This window comes from Paralichthys olivaceus, chromosome 9, assembly GCF_024713975.1.
Source record: "Paralichthys olivaceus isolate ysfri-2021 chromosome 9, ASM2471397v2, whole genome shotgun sequence".
Classification (NCBI taxonomy): domain Eukaryota; kingdom Metazoa; phylum Chordata; class Actinopteri; order Pleuronectiformes; family Paralichthyidae; genus Paralichthys; species Paralichthys olivaceus.
In genome coordinates, this window is record NC_091101.1 from 27,110,896 (window position 1) to 27,130,000 (window position 19,105).

The window sequence follows — 19,105 nt, forward strand, 5'->3', positions numbered from 1 at the left end:
CTCTGAATGTGATGAGTTACGTTACGTGCTCATTGACCCTGAATCTCTGTCCCTGCAGGTACGACGTTCAGTCAGACTCAGACATGGAGAAGAGTGAGAGTCGAAGCAGCAGGAGGAGAGACAGGATCAGTAAATCCAGAACCTCGGACAGAGACGAAGCCCGCAGGAAGTCTGAGAGCAGGAGAGAGTCGGGGCCGAGAAAGACTCCGGAGAGAGAGTCTGGACCGAGAAAAACTCCGGAGAGAGAGTCGGGGCCGAGAAAAACTCCGGAGAGAGAGTCGGGGCCGAGAAAAACTCCGGAGAGAGAGTCTGGACCGAGAAAAACTCCGGAGAGAGAGTCGGGGCCGAGAAAAACTCCGGAGAGAGAGTCTGGACCGAGAAAAACTCCGGAGAGAGAGTCGGGGCCGAGAAAAACTCCGGAGAGAGAGTCTGGACCGAGAAAAACTCCGGAGAGAGAGTCGGGGCCGAGAAAAACTCCGGAGAGAGAGTCGGGACCGAGAAAGACTCCGGAGAGAGAGTCTGGACCGAGAAAAACTCCGGAGAGAGAGTCGGGGCCGAGAAAAACTCCGGAGAGAGAGTCGGGACCCAGCAAGACTCCGGAGAGAGAGTCGGGACCCAGAAAGACTCCGGAGAGAGAGTCGGGACCCAGAAAGACTCCGGAGAGAGAGTCGGGACCCAGAAAGACTCCGGAGAGAGAGTCGGGACCCAGAAAGACTCCGGAGAGAGAGAGAGAGTCGGGACCCAGAAAGACTCCGGAAAGAGAGAGAGAGTCGGGACCCAGCAAGACTCCGGAGAGAGAGTTGTTGCCAAAGATGGGTCCAGAAGACAAGATGTTGAAAGGAAACGTCGGGAGTGAGAACAAATCTTTTCCTGATAAAAAACAGAAATCACAAAATGAAAAGGAGGCGACAGAGAAAGACGCTGCAGAAAAAGAGCCAGCGATGATTCCTGAGGACGCTTCAGGGACGAGTCCAGATCAACCACAAACTGAGCAGGTGACACTGAAGAGTCTTATCTTCTTGATGATCTTTTCAAACATTAGTCTGGAAACATAATATACGATGTTATAGTGTGTTAACTTATATCATATTATAGAATATTAGAAATCTCTTATGATACATTGTTTTTTTAGAAATCTCCAGATTCTGGTGATGCAGTGAAACTGGAACAACCTGTAGGGGGCATCGCTGAGTCTGAGAAACCCACCAAACCTGTTGGTAAGAGAATCTGCTCCTCTGACGCAGAATGACATCATAGAAAAATCTAGATAGACGAGGACAGAAAAGTCCACAGCAGTGGTGCGTTCACTGTCACCAAGTTGTGTGTTTTGTCTCCAAAGGCACAAAGTTTGTTCGGCCGGTCGTTGGTTACTTCTGTCACCTGTGTCAGGTGATCTACGCTGACGAGGAAGAAGCCAAGCTGCAGCACTGCAGCAGCCTGACGCACTACAGGAAGTACCAGGTTCAAACCAGTGAATCAATACGTGACACAGATCAGAGCTCAAACTAAACCTCTGTTCATTTACTCATTAGTTTATTCAAATTAGATCGAAATCTTAACTTTATTTCATGTTCAATGTTTAAACTCAAAGTTTTTAATAGAAATGAGCAGAAAACTTTTAAATAATACAAATTTAAAATCACTTTACGTATCGTTTTATTTCAATTCCTTAAATATTAAACTCTTTAATTTGAGAATGAATATATGTTGTGTGATCGTCAGCTGATGTTTAATCTTTAGTTGCGTTGATTCCAGCTGCTCTGATGTCACAGAAGTTTCTTAATCAAAGCCCCGCCCACACACACACACACACACAACTGACTCAAGTCAGTGTCAGCTGTCAATCATGACGTCTTCACTTGTTTTTATATCATCAACAACTGATTGAACCAAACTGATGAGAAACACTTGAAAAACATCAGAGAGAGAAGAACGAGCTGAAACGACAGAAACAAACATTTATTAACAGAAATGGTTTTTTCCAGGAGAAGACAGGAATCGATCCGTGGACGAGCTGAGTCGCTGAAGATGAATTCATCGGTTCACTGAACAAACTCCAGAGACGGAAACTAACTGAATGAGTCACTTTGAAACACTACATTACCCAGAAGTCCTGATCAACCAGGTCAGACTGTGGTGAAAAAGACGTCTGCTGCTTTGAAGACTTTTTAAAAAGCTTTTCTGCTCGTGGACACTTCAGCAGAGTTCAGGGTTTGAAACCAGGAAGATGATCAGCGGTGCGGATTCCCGCTTTCAAAAACATGTTTAGTAAAAACTTCAATTTGCTGTTACGACTTCGTTTATTTTTGCAGCGTCAGCTAGCCCCCTCCAATGGGTGGCAGGTGGGCGTGTCCTCATGCTCAGTCAGACTCCACCCCTGCGCATCCAAATATGGTTACTTTTGTTTTGTTTTTTTAAAGATGGCGCTGAACAACATGTGATGCTTCAGAACAGAAACTCACAAACCACCGGTGACATCACAGTTTCTGTTGATGTTTAGTGTGAAGACGATGATGTCACAGTCAAATTTGATGAAACTTGTTTAATTTTATAAAAGAAATAAACAAAACTTCAAAACATTTTCAGTTTGTTCTGTGTTTTTTGTTAAATATTTTTCACTTTGAAGGTGAAACTGACTCTAATCTGTTTGACGCTGGAACTATTTCCTGACGAAGCGCCGCAGTGTATCCATCCACTAGTTAAATTGATGGAAGGATTGTTAAACCCATTAAAAATAGTTCGGGTGAATAATTTTATCTGAATACAGAAAGCGAAGCTCACAGTCCGCCGTTCCCCTCGTGATGAAGCTGAACACCGATGACGTCTTCCTTTACCTGCCTCATTAACACCTGGGTCGTTTCTGACATTCCAGCGTTTGATTGGACGAGCTCCTCGATGAAGAGCGTCTCCTCATCGTCACTAAAGTAAAAAGTTAAAGTTCCTGCTCCTCCATGATGAAGAAGCTGATTTCATGACGACGTCTTCTTCACTCTCTTCTTCTCTGCTTTGGTTTGTTCCTTCTCCAGATATTTCTGAAGCAGGAAACACAAGAAAACGTTCATCACAAAACATGTCAATCAAATTTTATTTGTACAGCCCAGATTCAATAATCACAATTTGTCTCAAAGATCTTGAAAAAGGTGTGACATCCTGTGTCTTAACTCAACAAGAGAAAACTACTAAAGAAGCTTTTAACGGGAAGGACGTAGAAACCTCAGAGAGACACGTGAGGATCCGTCTCCCAGGACGGACACAAGTGCAATAGATGCCACGTGTGACATACGTGAAAACTGTCACTAACACTCACCCGGTGAAATGTGAATACAATAAATCTGAAGCATCTGTGACTGTGAATCAGATGTGTCTCAGGTGTGGGCGGAGCTGTGGGCGGAGCTGTGTCTCACCTGCAGCTTATCGTAGTGCGCCTGGCTGCTGCAGTGGGTTTTCTTTGCCATGTCTTCATTGGAGTAAAACAGGAAACAGACTCGACAGTAAAAACCCGTTTTCACGTGTTCAACACCTGCAAACAAACAGAGACCTGAGTTCATCCTGTCACAGAGCGACGGCTAAAACATCTTCACTCGTCGTTGCTCACCGATGGGGGTGTCTGGGTCATGGGGGGGCAGCGGCAGAGATGCCACACTGGGTTTGTTTTCAGCAGGTGGGGGGGGTTCGGTCTGTCTGTCCTGATTGAGCGTCATCTCCATCTGCTCCTGTTTGACGTCCTGCAGCTGAGACATGTTTTGACATTTATCTTTGTCTCCTTAGTTTCCTTTTAATCAAAGCTTCGAACATACTTTTATTGTAAGACATCCCCGATCTGACCCAAAGCTACTTTTGATTATTTTTGTCTGTGGTCGTGTTTAAATTTCACATGTTTAGTTTTTGATTTGATTTGTGAAGCACTTTGAAACTTTGCTTTGAGAAGTTTTACATTAGAGCGATTGTCTGGAGCTCGTGTGAGACTCAGAGAAGTAAGTTTGAGTAAACCAGACAAAGTTGAAATGATCGATGACTCACTTCTTCCTCATTCTTCGGTTTCTGATCAGAAACTTCAGGATTCGTCTCGTCACTGACGCTCACGTCACAGCTCTGCATCTCCGCCTGCGTCTCCGCCTGCGTCTCCGCCTGCGTCTCCGCCTGCTTCACCTCCCCCTCCTCCTCCACCCTCTTCTCTTTCTCTGCTTCCTCTGGCTTCTCCTCCTCCCTGGCTTTCTTGGTCGGAGGCTCTTCAGGCTGTTTGCACGACGTTTCTGTCGAGCTGCTGTTCTCTCTCTTCGTTGTGCTCGGACATCGATGTCTAAAAAACACAAAGAACAAAGTTTAGTGACGCTGAAACAGAGCAGTCAGGTTGAAGTGGATCCATGCTGTGGATAAACACTTTGTCTTCTTATTCTACATATCAAAGTTATATTCATACTCTGTTTCCAGAGGGTTAACTGCTGGAGGTCTGATTAACATTGATGTTACTAAGATTTCAGTTCATCTTTGACGGACAACCCAAACACGCCTGTGGCCACTGAGGCCGTTTCTGCTGCAGAGGTCAAAGTGGTCAACTCACCCATGTTTGAGCTGCCTGTACTTCCTGCTGACGTAAACCGTCAAACGTTTCCCGTGGAGCTTTGGTGGATTGACTTTGCAATCTTCTGCCATTTTTTCTGCGTCCTCTGCGTTTTCCATCTCAATGAAACACTGAGGACAAAGACATCAGATATATACTGAGACATGAGACTCTTCTAATACTGAGACACGCTGAGGTTCCTCCGGGCCTCAGCTCCGGGTTTCATACCTCTTTCTTGATCCTGTTGAGAAAATACTTCCTGACGACCCCGAACGGCTCGGCCAGTTTCAGGACGGCGTCGTCGTTGTATTTGCCGCTGGGGATCTGACCGATGTACACCACCCTGCTGGTGCCACACTGAACATCACACAACACAAAGACGTTCATCAGGCTGCGTTCATACCGACCTGCAGAGGTCACTGTAGCGACCCAGGAGATAAAGAAGAAGAAAAGATGAGGTGCTCACCTGGATGGTAGGGTAAGTCATGGAGTGACTGATCCTGACGGGTCGACCACACACTGTCGCTGTGACGTTACTGTTGTAAAACTTGGCCATGGCTCGAGCTTCCTCTTCCATCTCGAACTGAAGGTAGGCCTGAGACAAACACACACAAACATTCAATCCATACTTCCACCGACCAATCAGGTGTCTGTTTACTTCCATGTGCCTAAGTGAATCATTTCCTGTGATGTCATTCATGATGTCATTGTAAAACACTCATCACAGTCGTCAGAAAAGACAATGAAAGATTAAATCTTTAAAATCCTGTAGATCCTCCAGACAAGCAGAACAGCTCTACGTACCTCGAGTCTTAAGTCAAGTACCAGGTGTTTGACCACTTGGCCGAAAGGTTTGGCGAGGGCCAGCAGCTCGTTGAGGAAGTTGTAACCTCGTCTGAAACCCACGATGTTCACGACCCTCATACCCTGAGAAGAGAACGAGGCTTCAGCTGCTGCAGGAGAAATAACTAAACACCTCATTAGTGCGCCTGAAGGTGCTGATGCTGCTAGTGATGCCATCATGATGTAACCATGGCAACCAAGTGAAGCTTCATTCATTTCCTATGTTCAAACAGAAGACTACTGCCCCCCCCCAACTGACAACACGCCCACGTCAGACGCCGTCTACAAACCAATCAGAGTCCAGTATAGGTTGACGACGCCCACATTGGTGATGACGTCAGTGTGTGAGAATAATGTGAGAACAAGAACAACTGTGACGGATACGTACCCCCCCCCTCGTGTTGTCTGCAGAGAAGAAGAGAAACAAACGTCATTAAAAAACATCAGACATCATCAGAGCAGGTGAACGTCTCATAAACACTCGGTGTATCGCCGGGTACCGAAGGTGTCGGAGTCTCTGAGCTCTTCGTCCTCGTCTTCTGCGACTTCGTCCAACGTCACAAAGTCCTCCATGTTCTCCATGAAGTCCTGATCGAGCTGTGGGAACACAAACGTCCTGAACACTTGCTTCAGGCTCAAAGTTCAGCGTCACACTGGAGCTCAGTTTCTGGTGGAAAGCTCCAGAACAGTTTTCTCCGCTGCTGTTGAATGAAACATGAAAACCTCACCTCGTCCGCAGGAGGCTCCTCCTCCACCGCATCTGAACTCTCTCCAGGTTCAGTCGGTTCTTCTTTGATCTCGTGTTTCTCGGCCGAATCTTCGGTTTCTGTTGGATCCTCTGACTCTGCCCCCTGCTGGGCCTCACCTTCTGCCCCCCCGACAGGTTCAGGTGTGTTGTCGGTGACATCATCGGGGACCTACATAAATATTGGGACATCGACACAATTCTAATCTTTTTGGCTCTATACACAACCACAATGGATTTGAAATGAAACGAACAAGATGATCTCTAACTGCAGACTTCCAATTTAATTTGAGTATTTACGTCCAAATCAGGTGAACGGTGCAGGAACTGCAACGGTTTGTTTATGTGCCTCCCACTTTTTAAGGGACCAAAAGTAATGGGACAATTTGCTGCTCAGCTGTTCCATGGCCAGGTGTGTGTTTGTCCCTCATTATTCCATTTACAAGGAGCAGACAAACCCGTTAGAGAGATAGCAAAAACATTAGGTGTGGCCAAATCAACTGTTTGGAACATTCCTAAAAAGAAAGAACACCCCGGTGAGCTCAGCAACACCAAAAGACCTGGAAGACCACGGAAAACAACTGTGGTGGACGACCGAAGAATTCTTTCCCTGGGGAAGGAACACCCCTTCACAACAGTTGACCAGATCAAGAACACTCTCCAGGAGGTAGTTGTGAATACAGAGGGTTCACCACAAGATGGAAACCATTGGTGAGCCTCAAAAACAGGAAGGCCAGATTAGAGTTTGCCAAACAACGTCTAAAAAAACCTTTACAGTTCTGGAACAACATCCTATGGACAGATGAGAAAGATCAACTTGTCCCAGAGTGATGGGAAGAGAAGAGTATGGAGAAGGAAAGGAACTGCGCTCATGATCCAAAACATACCACCTCATCAGTGAAGCATGGTGGTGGTGTCATGGCGTGGGCATGAATGGCTGCCAATGGAACTGGTTCCCTTGTATTTATTGATGATGTGACTGCTGACGAAAGCAGCAGGATGAATTCTGAAGTGTTTCGGGAAATATTATCTGCTCATATTCAGCCAAATGCTTCAGAACTCATTGGACGGCGCTTCACAGTGCAGATGGACAATGACCCGAAGCTTACTGCGAAAGCAACCAAAGAGCTTTTTAAGGCAAAGAAGTGGAATGTTATGCAATGGCCAAGTCAATCACCTGACCTGAATCCGATTAAGCATCCATTTCACTTGCTGAAGACAAGACGAAGGGAAAATGCCCCAAGAACCAGCAGGAACTGAAGACAGTTGCAGTAGAGGCCTGGCAGAGCATCAGCAGGGATGAAACCCAGCGTCTGGTGATGTCTATGTGTTCCAGACTTCAGGCTGTAATTGACTGCAAAGGATTTGCAACCAAGTATTAAAAAGTGAAAGTTTGATTTATGATTGTTAGTTTGTCCCATTACTTTTGGTCCCTTAAAAAGTGGGAGGCCCATAAACAAACTGTTGTAACTCCTGCACCTGATTTGGACTAAATACTCAAATTAAAGCTGAAAGTCTGAAGTTAAAGCTCATCTTGTTCGTTTTATTTCAGAAATCATTTTTCGTTAATCCTCCATGTTTCTTTCTGTTAAGCATCTCCTCACCTCCTGAACATCTCCTGAAGGCTCCTCCACTGTCTCCGCCTTTTCGTCTCCATCGGTTACCTGCTCCTCCCCCTCCATCACTCCAGACACCTCCTCCCCCTCCTCTGCAGGTTTCTCCTCAGCCTTTGCTTTGATCTCCTCCTCCTCTCTGGTCCTGGCGCTGGACGAGGAGGTTCTGGAGTTGGAGGAGGTCCTGGATCCAGTGGAGCTGTTCCTCTGGCCCCGACTGTCTCCGGCAGACCCGACCTGTCTGCGGTTCACACTGACACAGACAAATGAACGAGAGAATGAGTTCATACCAAACCTCCATCTACACTCGTTGTTCTGTGGTGTCAGACTGAAGCTCCAGACTCACTTCAGTGTTTTGTACTTGGCACAGATGTTGAGGCGTATGGGTCGCCCCTTTATGGTGAGTGGGTTTACACTGTAATACTTCACCAGCATCTCTGCGTCCTGTGGCGTCCCCAGCTGGACAAACGCCTGAACACACAGACCATGGACAGATTCAGCAGCTTCTCACAACTTAGGAAAATAATAAAACACTCTGCAACCTTTCCACCTTAAACCTCAGTTTGATCAAAGTGAGTCTAATGTGTGAGTGTGAATGTGGAGAACGTTTCCTCCTTCGCTCCCTGAGTCTGTTCTCTCACTCTGCTGAGTGGGTTCATCTCCTGAGAGAACAAGTGACTGAGAGTCTCCATCAGCTCCAGTGGAAGAGTGAAGCTGAACTGAGATCAGTTCTTAACAACCAGAGTTTATCTCCAGTGTTCAGCAGAAACTTTAAAACATGAAGAACTCGGAACAGTTTGGTGGATTTGTTACAGCAGCAGCTCTGCTGGGTCAGGAAGCAGAGGATCATGGGTAATATCCAGCGTTCAGAGCTCAGCACATTGATTCAAACACTTCATCAGATACAGAAACCAACAGAGCTCGTCATGTGTGGCTGCAGGGGGCGCTGTGGCTCAGTGACACTGCACTGCTTTATTATAATGAGAATTTAAGTTGAAGGTAATTTAAACATTTGAAACTTTGTTTTTTCAGAATTATTTCTACATATAATTTAATTAATGTATCTATAAATATAAGGGTGCATTAAATAAAAGTGAGAGACAGGAACACGTCTCCTCCTTTACCTGGTCAGTTAAAAACAGGTGTTTCTCCACAATGCCAAAGCGTCCAGCGATGGTCAGCAGCTCCTTCTTCTTCTCTTCCTCTCTGGGCAGGTTGGAGAAGAAAACCACCTGGCTGCCGTGACCTTTGACCTCCCTGACAGGCCTGTCCATCAACGTGTCCGACGACCGACCTTCTTTCTGAGGGTTAAATACAAAACTGTGAGTGTTTGAGGCTGAGGGACGTTTTGATGTATCATAAAACGAATGGTTACCTCGATGACCATGAGCCTCCTGGACAGGTAGAAGGTGATGGGTTTGCCGTACAGAGCTGCAGGATGCTGATCGTAGTAGTTCACCATGTCCTGAGCCTCCTCGTGACTGTTCATCTCTAAGAACGCCTGATGGAGACAAAGAGGTGATCAGGTGTGTGTCCTCTGCAGCGAGAAGGCTTAACGCTACACTAAAAGAGCATGAACGATGTCCTGGGCTCGTTTAGTTTCAGTCCCTCCAGATGTTCCCGACATATAACATTCACAACAATGAGGTCACTGTGGCCTTTGACCTCCGGAATCTTATCAGTTCGTCTTTGAGTCATGTGAACATTTTTACCAAATCAACAAAAAAGATCCCACAAGGCGTTGAGACGTAGTTTTCACAAGAATGTGACGGACGTACCAACATAACGACGGAAAACCTGAACGCCGTACTCTTTGTTACGTCTCCACGCCAGTGACATAGAGTACAAATGTTGTGACTGAAGCAGACGTGGAGATGTTTCCTGACCTTGTTGTTGAGGACCAGGTGCTCCCTCAAGCAGCCGAACGGCTCAGTGAAGGCGAACAGAGTCTTGTTGCTCAGAGGCTTCCTGGCGTATTTCACCACCACAACTCTGCTTCTCAGCTGAGGACGAACAACAACTTCAACGTAAAGACTCAGCTTTGACTCAATTACACAAACACAGAAAACACTCAGATTGCGTGAGTCCTCATGGATACATTCATAGAATCTGATCATACTGACCTTGTTCTGTCCCAGCTGGTTCTTTCCTGACAAACTAGATCCTCCTCCTGACAAACAAACAAACCCACTGAGTCAACTTCACTTACACTATATGTGAGAGACATGATGAGGAGGAGAAGAGGGAGGAGGAGAAGAGGGACAAATTCTTCTTCACTTCCTCCTCATCAGTGTCTTACCCCAGCTGGAGGATGTCCCTCCTGCTGCCCGAGCTGAAGACATGGGGGCAGGTCCCAGCAGTCCTGCTGACAGGTTGGGGGTCTCCAGAGAACCCCCCCTAGATCAAAGAGTTACTGTGTTACCAAACATGGCTGATCTATACATCGATCGAGAGTGTGTGTGTGTGTGTGTGTGTGTGTGTGTGTGTGTGTGTGTGTGTGTCTCACCCTCTGCCTGACGACATGGCAGGGTCCCACTCTGGATACCTGAACACAACATTGAGTTTAACAATAACACATCTGCACAAACATCAATCATGTTCAAACTGTGTCAGTGACTCACATGTCCAGGAGCACACGTCTGTTCTCAGCATGTCGCAGTCCGTTAACATGCTGGTTCCACTCCTACACACACACACACACACACTCTTTGTTAAAGGAGCAGTTCTCCCAAACATTAGAGCGTGAAAACATTTTACAGTCATGACACAATGATTCATCTGAAAATGAACAAGTCTCCTTTAACAGTTCAGCTCAGACACGTGAGCAGATGTTAGTTTACTGAACTTCGAGTGCATTTGTTCAAAGAATCAATTGTGTGCAGAGAAATTAACTGAAGTCTAAAATACATTAAAAGTTTTAAGTTTGAGTTATTCTGAATCATTTGAGAGGGAGGAGTCATTCTTCCTGCAGCAGCGAACGTTACACAGCATGAGGAGAAAAACTGCTTTCAAAATAAACCACCCATTTTCTTTTTAATCAACTCTTTGTTTCTGTTAAATAAAACAAATCAGCTGATAAATGGTCCTCGGGTCTTTCCTCTTCCTAAACTAAGCTGCTTTTAGCAGCTGCTGTGTTTTTAAAAGTGGTCATTACATTACTTTTATCCAGAGCACAATAAGAGCATCAACCACGAGGGAACAAACCCAGAACAACAAGAATCAAGTCAGAACAATTTGCTTCAAAAAAGCCAAACTACAAAGTGCATCAATTTATATTTGTATCCATTTTCGTCGTCACGTAGCTGCTGATTGGGTCTCCTGAAACTACGAATGTGTGTTGGAAGAATAACAGTGAATTTTATCGGGATATTTTTCTGTTTAACTTCCTGGTGTCACGTGTCATAACGAATGTGAACACATGAACTGGATGATGTTGGTTTGAAGGTGAAAGGTCACGACTGAGGAGACTCACATCTGACTGTCGGGCGAGAGCTTCAGGTGTCAGTGCAAGAGAAGAAAGAATCAGTACATGAGGTAAAGAGACATAACGCAACAGGACGTGGCGTCACTGGAGGACTGATTAGCATCTGCCACTGGCTGAGGTGGACAGAAGACTTGAGCTCAGGTATCTGAACAGAAACAGTTAAAGTTAGTCCGAGGAGAACAGAGGAAGGAGTCTGGACGGTACTCACCATGGTGGAATGAACGTCAAAGTCACAAAGAGAGCACACATGGGGGAACATGGGGGGCACGACTCCCAAGAAGTCTTGGACTTTTCCATTGGACGGGGAGCCCATCCTCCTTTGCATAAAGACGGGGTCAGACGACGGCGGCCCCATGCCAAGTCCACCGTAGGAATCGTGGTGGGAAAGTTCAGAATACGGCCTCTCTCTGCTCACACCCCCACTGCTGTAATTCAAGCCGTAGCCCCGGCCAGAGGCGTCCTGCAAGGGACTGTACCCAAAGTCTGCAGAGGGCTGGGCCCGGGCTGAACCCCCACCTAGAGAAGGACTGCCGATCCTCCCCATGTGCACGTTGTCCCAGCTGTCCCTGCCTCCTCGATACACAGAGTCAGAGGACATGGAGGACGCCCCTCGCCGCTCTCCAACATCCCCTTTGCGGCTCTTGAGCTGCATGAGGATGTGCGGCAGAGTCTCCACGCTTATTTCTTCCTCTGGGATTTCAGCCAGAGCGTCCAGGTCTGATGGCGACAGCCCCAAACTGGCAAACAGCTTCATGGTGCTGCCAAGATTGCTGCCTCCGCCGCCACGCCGGGGCATCTGAGCACTGCCATCCTGGCCCTCCGCACCACCACCACCCACCCCCACACCTGAGGACATGCCCCCCATCTGACGGCTGGATCGCTGTTCGTTCATGCTGAAGTTCAAGGTCTCTGCAGCGGCCAGGAGCCCCCGACCCACAGCGAAGTGTTTCTGACCACCGTCCAACAGCGACTTCTGAGACATGACGTCACAAAGTGGAGCCGCAGCCTCGGCAGGTGAGTCAAGATAAAGAAGGAAGCCGAACGGAGTTTATTCTGTAAGGACAGGGGTGAAGTGAACCTGGGTCAAAGTGAAGGGTACTCCTCTTCCTCTCTGTCTGATTTCTGCTGAAACACAATGAGGTAGAGACATTCTTCAGAAGCTGCCTCCGCTGTGAAAACAGGAGCTAGCGGAGCAGCACTGAGCCACAGAGGCGTGGAAGAGAAGGACTGTGATTCAGTAACAGTCACCTGAGTGGATGTCAGCTGTTAAAACTGGGACATGACAGGCAAATTAAAGGAGACAGTAAAGATTCAAAATTCACTGCAGACAAGGAGGAAGAGAATGAACTGATGAAGACAGAGTGAAGGAAACATCCTCAGTGAACAAAGAGAAACTCTGGATATCAAACTTGTAATAAACCTTAGTGAGACTCACTGGTTGTTAATGTCTGACAGGAACGTTCATAAAGAAGTGGAGAGACCACTGTGCCCCCCCCCAGTCCTGCTCACAGACACTTTAATAACTACATCAGATCATGTCCTACAGTTACAGTCTGTCTGTGAACAAACATGTCCTGCGTCTGTGAAAGAATGTCTGCTTGAAAACGTACTCCTCAGTTCATGTGTCTGCTCCTTCATCTCTATCAGACATGTCCTCATGTACAAATACTTTAAACCTGAAGTCACAAACTGTTTCTTCTAATGTAGTGAATCTGTTGTTGTGTTGATGTCTTCAGTTCATCTATTGTCCTCGTGTCCTGGAGACGGATCCTCACATGAGACTCTGAGCTTCAGTTACTGCTCAGAAAGTGTCTCTGGTTGAGTTAAAGGTTCAGTTTGTAGAATTTAGTGAATCTAGTGGTGAACCTGCAAGTTGCAGCTGAACAGCCCCCCCTCGCCCTCACCTCACCCCCCCTCACCTTCCACACACGTCAGAGAACCTGTGGTGGACTTCAGTTGTCAAATATAAAGTATTTAAAAATAAACGGCTGTTCTTGGGTCAAGAAAACTATTCGTACAGTTTTAATGAAACACACTCGTGAAAACATCACGAGGATTCTTTTATATCCACTGAACTCTTCACACTGGAGCTTTAACCACATGATGCTGCTGCTCGTTAACATGGATGAGACAAACTGAGACTCACACGTGACGTGGTTCCGACATGTTGAAGATGAGATCTACAGTAGAACCGTGTGATGCGTTCAGACACTTGTCACTGGGGATTTTACAGAGCTGCAGAAACCCTGCAGCAGTTAGCAGCGAAGCTAGCCGTGCTAACTGACGCGTCACTTACTGAGATCCTTGTGTCGTCAGGCTCCATTAATAAAACTGACTCTGTTTACATCTGGAGTCACAGGTCGAGTCCGAGTCACAGGTCGAGTCCGAGTCACAGGTCGAGTCTGACCGTAGCATGCTTCTAGCATTAGCCTGCTCCACATGCTAATGCTAACCACCAGCTGCCGTGGTCTCCACATCAGGCCTGAGACTTCCTGGTGTTCAACATGTCAACCAACCTGTCCTCGCACGTCCCTCGTGTTTGTCTCCGTGTAAAATATGTTCAACACTCACGTTTGTGCTTCCGCGTGCGTCGCTCCCTCTCCCCCACGGTGTGCTCGCTCCGCTAGCTGCAGCTAAAGCTAAAGAGATGACACCCGCGAGAGCTGCGGACGTCTCGCGAGAATCAGTCTGTGTGCGTCCGTTTCCGGTGAATATGGTGATTTATGATTTATTAAAATAATCCGTAAATAATCATTATTTAATTACTTCTGAATACTTTAGGTACTTTGCAGATTCAGACCAAGGACATCAAAACTACCAACACGTTCCAATGAGTCCCAACATCGCAGAACACATGAATCATCAACAATAGAGTCGGAAATTCAAATGATGATGTGTTTTACATGGAACAGCTGATGTTCAGAGGTTTAATGATGTCAACCATACGTAAATCAAATAATAATCTACTTTGGTTTCAGAATATAAATTAATGAAAATGACGTGGAACATAATGATTCAATCATCAGCAGTAAATCCAGATATTTTCCAAAGAGAAGTCAAAGTATCATTGTCCAGCAGGTGGCGCCAGTGTCCGTGTTTTGATTCTGATTCTCTCATCAGCTCATCGATCCGTTCATCAACTGAGAGTAATATTTATCACCTTCCACACAAAGATACACTTCATTGTAAGATGAACCTACTGATCCCACACTTGTAACAGCAGCTGAACACACTGAATAAATAAAAACTCTGCACTCTGACATACATCTGAACTGACAAATGACTACAAGACATTATTGTTGTATATCTGAACATTCCTGCTCGTATGGAAACTTCAATGTAAAGATGAAAACCTGCAGTAAAAAGAAATGATTTTACAGAAATGTCAATCATTCGTTCTGTCAATCAGCTGAGCCTCTGACTGACGTTCACTCCAAAGGCCAAACAAAAAAAGTAGCTGTGACATAACTGTTTGTATATATATATTTATATGCACATGTAAAGTAAATATATATATATATATAAAGTATATATAGAGTGATGAGGCAAACAGATCTGATGTTGGTGTGACAGGAGAACGAGCTGTGATTGGACCAGTTTTTACAGTTTTATTTTGAACACAAAGAAAATCAGTTTCCCTCTGTCGTCCGTTTCTTCTTCTTTCCTTCATCTTCTTCTTTGTCTCTGTTTTATTTCGTCCTTCTTTCTGTCCTCAGTCATCAGCAGAAGAAACACATCATTCACGTTTCTCTGGTTTAAAATCTGAACTTCAAATTCTTCAGGTGATACATTTTATTTCAACTGCAGAGATTTAATGTTTAGTTTGATTCTGTTTCTCTTTCTGTGCTGAAGAAGAAATAAAAGTTCAAATACCATCAGACCCCCCCCCCCCCACACACACACACACACACACACACACAGCTTTCAGATGTAAATGAAGGAGACATATGTGAGGGGGGGGGGTCTCCTTGTATGACAAATCACGTCCTCTGTCCCCCCACCCCCACATCACCCCCCTCCATCCTCCATCCTCCTCCGCCCACCCCCCACCAGCCCCCCCGAGACAACAGCTTCATTAGGCTGAAAGAAAAAAGAGTTTTCTCAGCTTCTTCTCCTTCGTTCAATCACTTCTTTGTTGGCGCAAATTCAAGTTATTGCTCTCCAAACCATATGGCCTCTCTCTCTCAGAGACATAGAGAGAGAGATCCACCAAGTTTCCTGGAAAACAAACAATCCAAGAGCAGAAAGCTTCTATTCAGACATAATAAAAAATATAGAAATAACTATAAAGTCTAAGTCTTCATTCACAGTAATTATTAACATCAAGTTATTTGTTAGTGGTGGAAACATGACAGCAACTGTACGACAACACAAGAACACAACATCAACACAAACACACACATTTTAGTTTTTTTAGTTATTTTAGTTTTAGTCTGGATGAATGGAAATTTGTAAATGATGACGCAGACGCCCACGTTCTCTTCCTGATTGGTTCTTATCAGTCGCATGACTCAAGCAGTGAATACAAAGCTTCGCTAACGCTGAAGCTGTTTTCAGACATGAGCTCCAGGTAGAATCCAGAGACTCGTCTCCAGAGACTCGTCTCCAGAGACTCGTCTTCAGAGTTCACGTTTCACAGCTGAACAACTCAGCAGCAGGTTTTCTGCTCAGACTCGTTCAGCATCAGATCCTCCTCGTTCTTCAGGTGAGAGGTGGAGCAGACAGACAGGAAGTGATCATGTGATCATGTTTACATCACCTGACGCACCTGACCACAAACTGTCTCTGCTGGATTCACATATCGACTCCTCCTGGATTTCTACAGACTTCATATGAGGAGGTCAGGAGGAGAAACTGTGGAGTTCGAGACTAAAAGAAACTTTTCTGTCAGTAACAGTTTCAGCTCGTTGTCAACAAATTAAATCCCTGCTCTAACTTTTCCCCAGCGCTGTTCCTCGTTCGTACTTTTTTCTGTAACTAATCTCCTTCCTGAGGTTTGTTGTATTCTGAGTTCACACGGTTTATTTTCTGTGTCCAGGCGTCACTGAACAGTTTATCATAGTTTTACCTTCGCCTGTGTTAGCGCCACATGCTGGACTGGACCGGAACAGTCTTTCATATGTCAGCAGAGACCCACAGTTCATTTCCCATCATCCACCAGTGGATGTTACTAATCTTAATCAAACGTAACCACAGTGAACAGAGTTTAAAAAAGACAACAAATGATAAACAGGTGATATGTTGTTAAGACTTACAGTTACAGAGGGAACCAATGAGCTTGAGGTCGTGAGGGGGGATGGTGCGGAAGGACGGACCTGCGAACATGAAGTTTGATGATCAGACAAATCAAGTTAATCATCATTCCACCTTAAAGAGAACATTAATTAATTTAAGGTAGTGCTAATGTCTTCGTTGGTTGAAGTTGATCGGACCAGTGACGAGTCTTTTCTGGTGCTGTGTTTTCTAGTCGTGGTGTTGCCATGGCGGCGGCTGGCCGCAGATAAACACGCGGTCCTTTTTGGCCGCTAATAGGGAAACCCGGAGGTAAATTATAGCCCTGAGCAAACAGCCCAGACAAGTGAATAGGAAGCTGCTGCTCCCAGAATGCAACAGCAGATTGATGGAGGTGGAGGCCGGCGGGTTGAGGCCGCGCGGTGATGGCGGCAGCAGCATTCAGACGGCTGATTCACGGCGACGTTCCATTACATTAAAACCTTCCTGAACAACAAGACGGCTGTGAGCGGAGGGGAAGATATTCATAAGAGACGACAGACGGGACAAAGAACTGTATTTGACCACAGAGACGTGATGGAGGAGGACGTTGTGTTTACCGAAGCTTCACTCGTCCACCAGCAGTGTGGACAGACAAAATCACGTCTGCTGCGTCTCTGACAAACATCCACAGTTTCCACACGTTCCAACATTTATCTTGTTTCTCACAACTGTTCTTCTTCAGGCCTGAAGACATGAGACCACTTCCTCCCTTCACTCAGGACTTCCTGTCTCCACACCAGGAAACGCCACATATTATAAATCATTATTCTATCAGTTAGCATGCTAACAGCTAACAGTCTGCATCCACCAGCAGCTCAGAGGAAACGGAGCATCAATGTGACATCATGTTGACATCCTGATCAGAGGCACATGATGATGTCACACAGAAACCTAGTGACATCATCATGTGCCTCTGATCAGGATGTCAACATGATGTCCTCTTGTTTCAGAAAAATGTTTTTAAAGATTTGTCCTGATAGTTCAGATGACTACTGTTTTAAAATGGTCACAGAGTTGAACACTTTTTATTATCAGCTTCTTTAAAGATGCAGTTGAATTTGTCACAATTACAGGTGACGTGTTAGTGTGGGCGGAGTTTACCTGCTGGGCTCGGTTGGAAAAAGGGAGGGATCAAATATCTGGGTGTCTTGACGGGACCAAACAAATGTCAATAGAAACTGGGAAACATTCTGTAGAAGGTGGAGGACAGACGAACCGAACTTCAGAGGTTGTGTTCTGATCATCGACAATTTTATTGCATCTATGTTGTTGTATCGTTTGTCGTGTGTGGACCGACCTCATGGATAAAAACTGTCCATCATTGTGAAGTTCTGTAGAGCATCCTGTTTCTGCCGCAGGATGAAGGAGGTCCGGGCCTCATCCACCGGGCCAGCAGGGGCCATTAGGCTACAACTGGTTCAGAGGTTGCTGAGGGGCCCTGCAGATCTGGTCTGGAGGCCTGCAGCCCGGGCAGCGTTTTAAACAACCTGTTTCAAAGTGACTGTACCTTCGGTCGTTAGGAAGTTCCTTGTGAAGAAAGTCACCACACTGAAGCGAGTCTTTGACATTTGTGGACCAGACTTGAACAATGCTGCTGCTCTGCAGGTCTCCTCCGTCAGAATGATTTTAAAACTGTTAAAAGACTGGAGAGACCAGCTGAGGAGGCTCCTCCCAGTTTCCTGTTGACGTTCTGTCTTTAATGATTTTATTATTGATCTGATTAAAACATTTTTTATTATTTAAAAAAAGTATTTATTTTAACACCCCCCCTGTTGGTTTAATGATGCAGCATGAATTTCATTTCTCCTCAGGTTGTCCAAATACTTTTGTCCATGTAATGTAAATCTAAACTGCCCCCCCCACGTGCACGTCAGCTCTCAGTCAATAAAATCACAGCTGTAAAGCATTAGCGTGCACGTGAAGTGCAGCCTGACAAGCTGTTCCATCACTTTGAAGTGACCAGGTCGTAAAATAAAACTTCCTCTTCTTCTTCTGCGTGAGTGTAGCGCCTCCTGGAGGATGATGATGTTGATGATTTCGTTCCTCTTTCTTTCTTTTCTCTTCTTTCTACGTTTGAACTTATTGAATTTCTTCTTGTTTGACTCTTTTGATTTTATTCTATTATTAATTCCTTTTATTTTCTTATTTTGTCTTGTTGCTATTTTTCTGGTTTGTGTGTGAATGAATTTAAAATCATTTCATTCAAAATCAGTGAATGAATTTCTTCTTCTTACTTTAATGTTTTTCCTTTTCTTTCTTCTTATTTCATTTCCTCCTCGTCCTCCTTCTTTCTTTCTTTCTTTTATTCATTCTTTCGTTCTTTCTTTCTGACACGTGTTGGACCCTAACCGAAGCAGGAGAAGTTTTTCTCTCTCTCTTTCTCTCTCTCTGTTTTTTAAAGTCATCCTCTCAGGATGTAGGATTAGCTCTGGTGTAGTCGGTGCCTCACAGAGGCTTGTGCCGGCCGGGCCCCTGCGGCCCGAGGCCCTGCGGCCCGGGGCCACAGATGATTTGTGTGCAGCCTGGGTTTGGTTTTGTTCCTGCTGAGTACATTTGAATGAGAATGAAACCAATAGAGAAGCTGA

General features: G+C 45.5%; 2 protein-coding genes and 1 long non-coding RNA gene across 24 annotated transcripts in view; 1 reads left to right on the forward strand and 2 right to left on the reverse strand.

Annotated features, from left to right (window-relative positions):
* Positions 1–2,579, forward strand: part of matr3l1.1 (matrin 3-like 1.1) — an 11,713-nt gene extending 9,134 nt beyond the window's left edge. For 19 of the 20 annotated variants that reach the window (XM_069531321.1, XM_069531314.1, XM_069531320.1 and 16 more), the window contains 3 exons: positions 59–995; positions 1,133–1,217; positions 1,340–1,800. In XM_069531321.1, the coding sequence (XP_069387422.1) occupies positions 59–995; positions 1,133–1,217; positions 1,340–1,509 (1,192 nt within the window). In that variant the 3' untranslated portion in view covers positions 1,510–1,800. Of the gene's footprint in view, positions 1–58; positions 996–1,132; positions 1,218–1,339; positions 1,801–1,985 lie in introns of those variants that run through there. The other variant, XM_069531311.1, reaches the window with a different exon arrangement.
* On the reverse strand, positions 1,939–13,943 carry matr3l1.2 (matrin 3-like 1.2). Of its 3 annotated transcripts, none has more exons than XM_069531329.1 (22): positions 13,818–13,943; positions 11,455–12,368; positions 10,384–10,445; positions 10,269–10,307; positions 10,062–10,159; positions 9,886–9,932; positions 9,649–9,765; positions 9,138–9,263; positions 8,887–9,063; positions 8,109–8,233; positions 7,754–8,015; positions 6,133–6,321; positions 5,905–6,001; positions 5,793–5,809; positions 5,366–5,488; positions 5,028–5,156; positions 4,790–4,918; positions 4,562–4,692; positions 4,021–4,300; positions 3,596–3,731; positions 3,405–3,520; positions 1,939–3,032 (listed from the first exon to the last, which is right to left on the reverse strand). In XM_069531329.1, exons 2-22 carry the CDS (start codon positions 12,226–12,228, stop codon positions 2,970–2,972), a joined length of 3,237 nt encoding a protein of 1,078 aa, XP_069387430.1. In that variant the 5' UTR covers positions 12,229–12,368; positions 13,818–13,943; the 3' UTR covers positions 1,939–2,969. The 3 variants fall into 3 exon arrangements, with proteins under 3 accessions (XP_069387430.1, XP_069387432.1, XP_069387431.1); XM_069531331.1 differs by having other exon boundaries at positions 11,455–12,299; positions 13,818–13,933; XM_069531330.1 differs by having other exon boundaries at positions 11,455–12,371; positions 13,818–13,933.
* Positions 13,944–15,308: 1,365 nt separating this feature from the next.
* Positions 15,309–19,105, reverse strand: part of LOC138411355 (uncharacterized) — a 7,110-nt gene continuing 3,313 nt past the window's right edge. The window contains exons 2-3 of the long non-coding RNA XR_011243993.1: positions 16,502–16,561; positions 15,309–15,464 (exon numbers count right to left, since the gene is read on the reverse strand). This is a non-coding gene — a long non-coding RNA (uncharacterized lncRNA). The remainder of the gene's footprint in view (positions 15,465–16,501; positions 16,562–19,105) is intronic.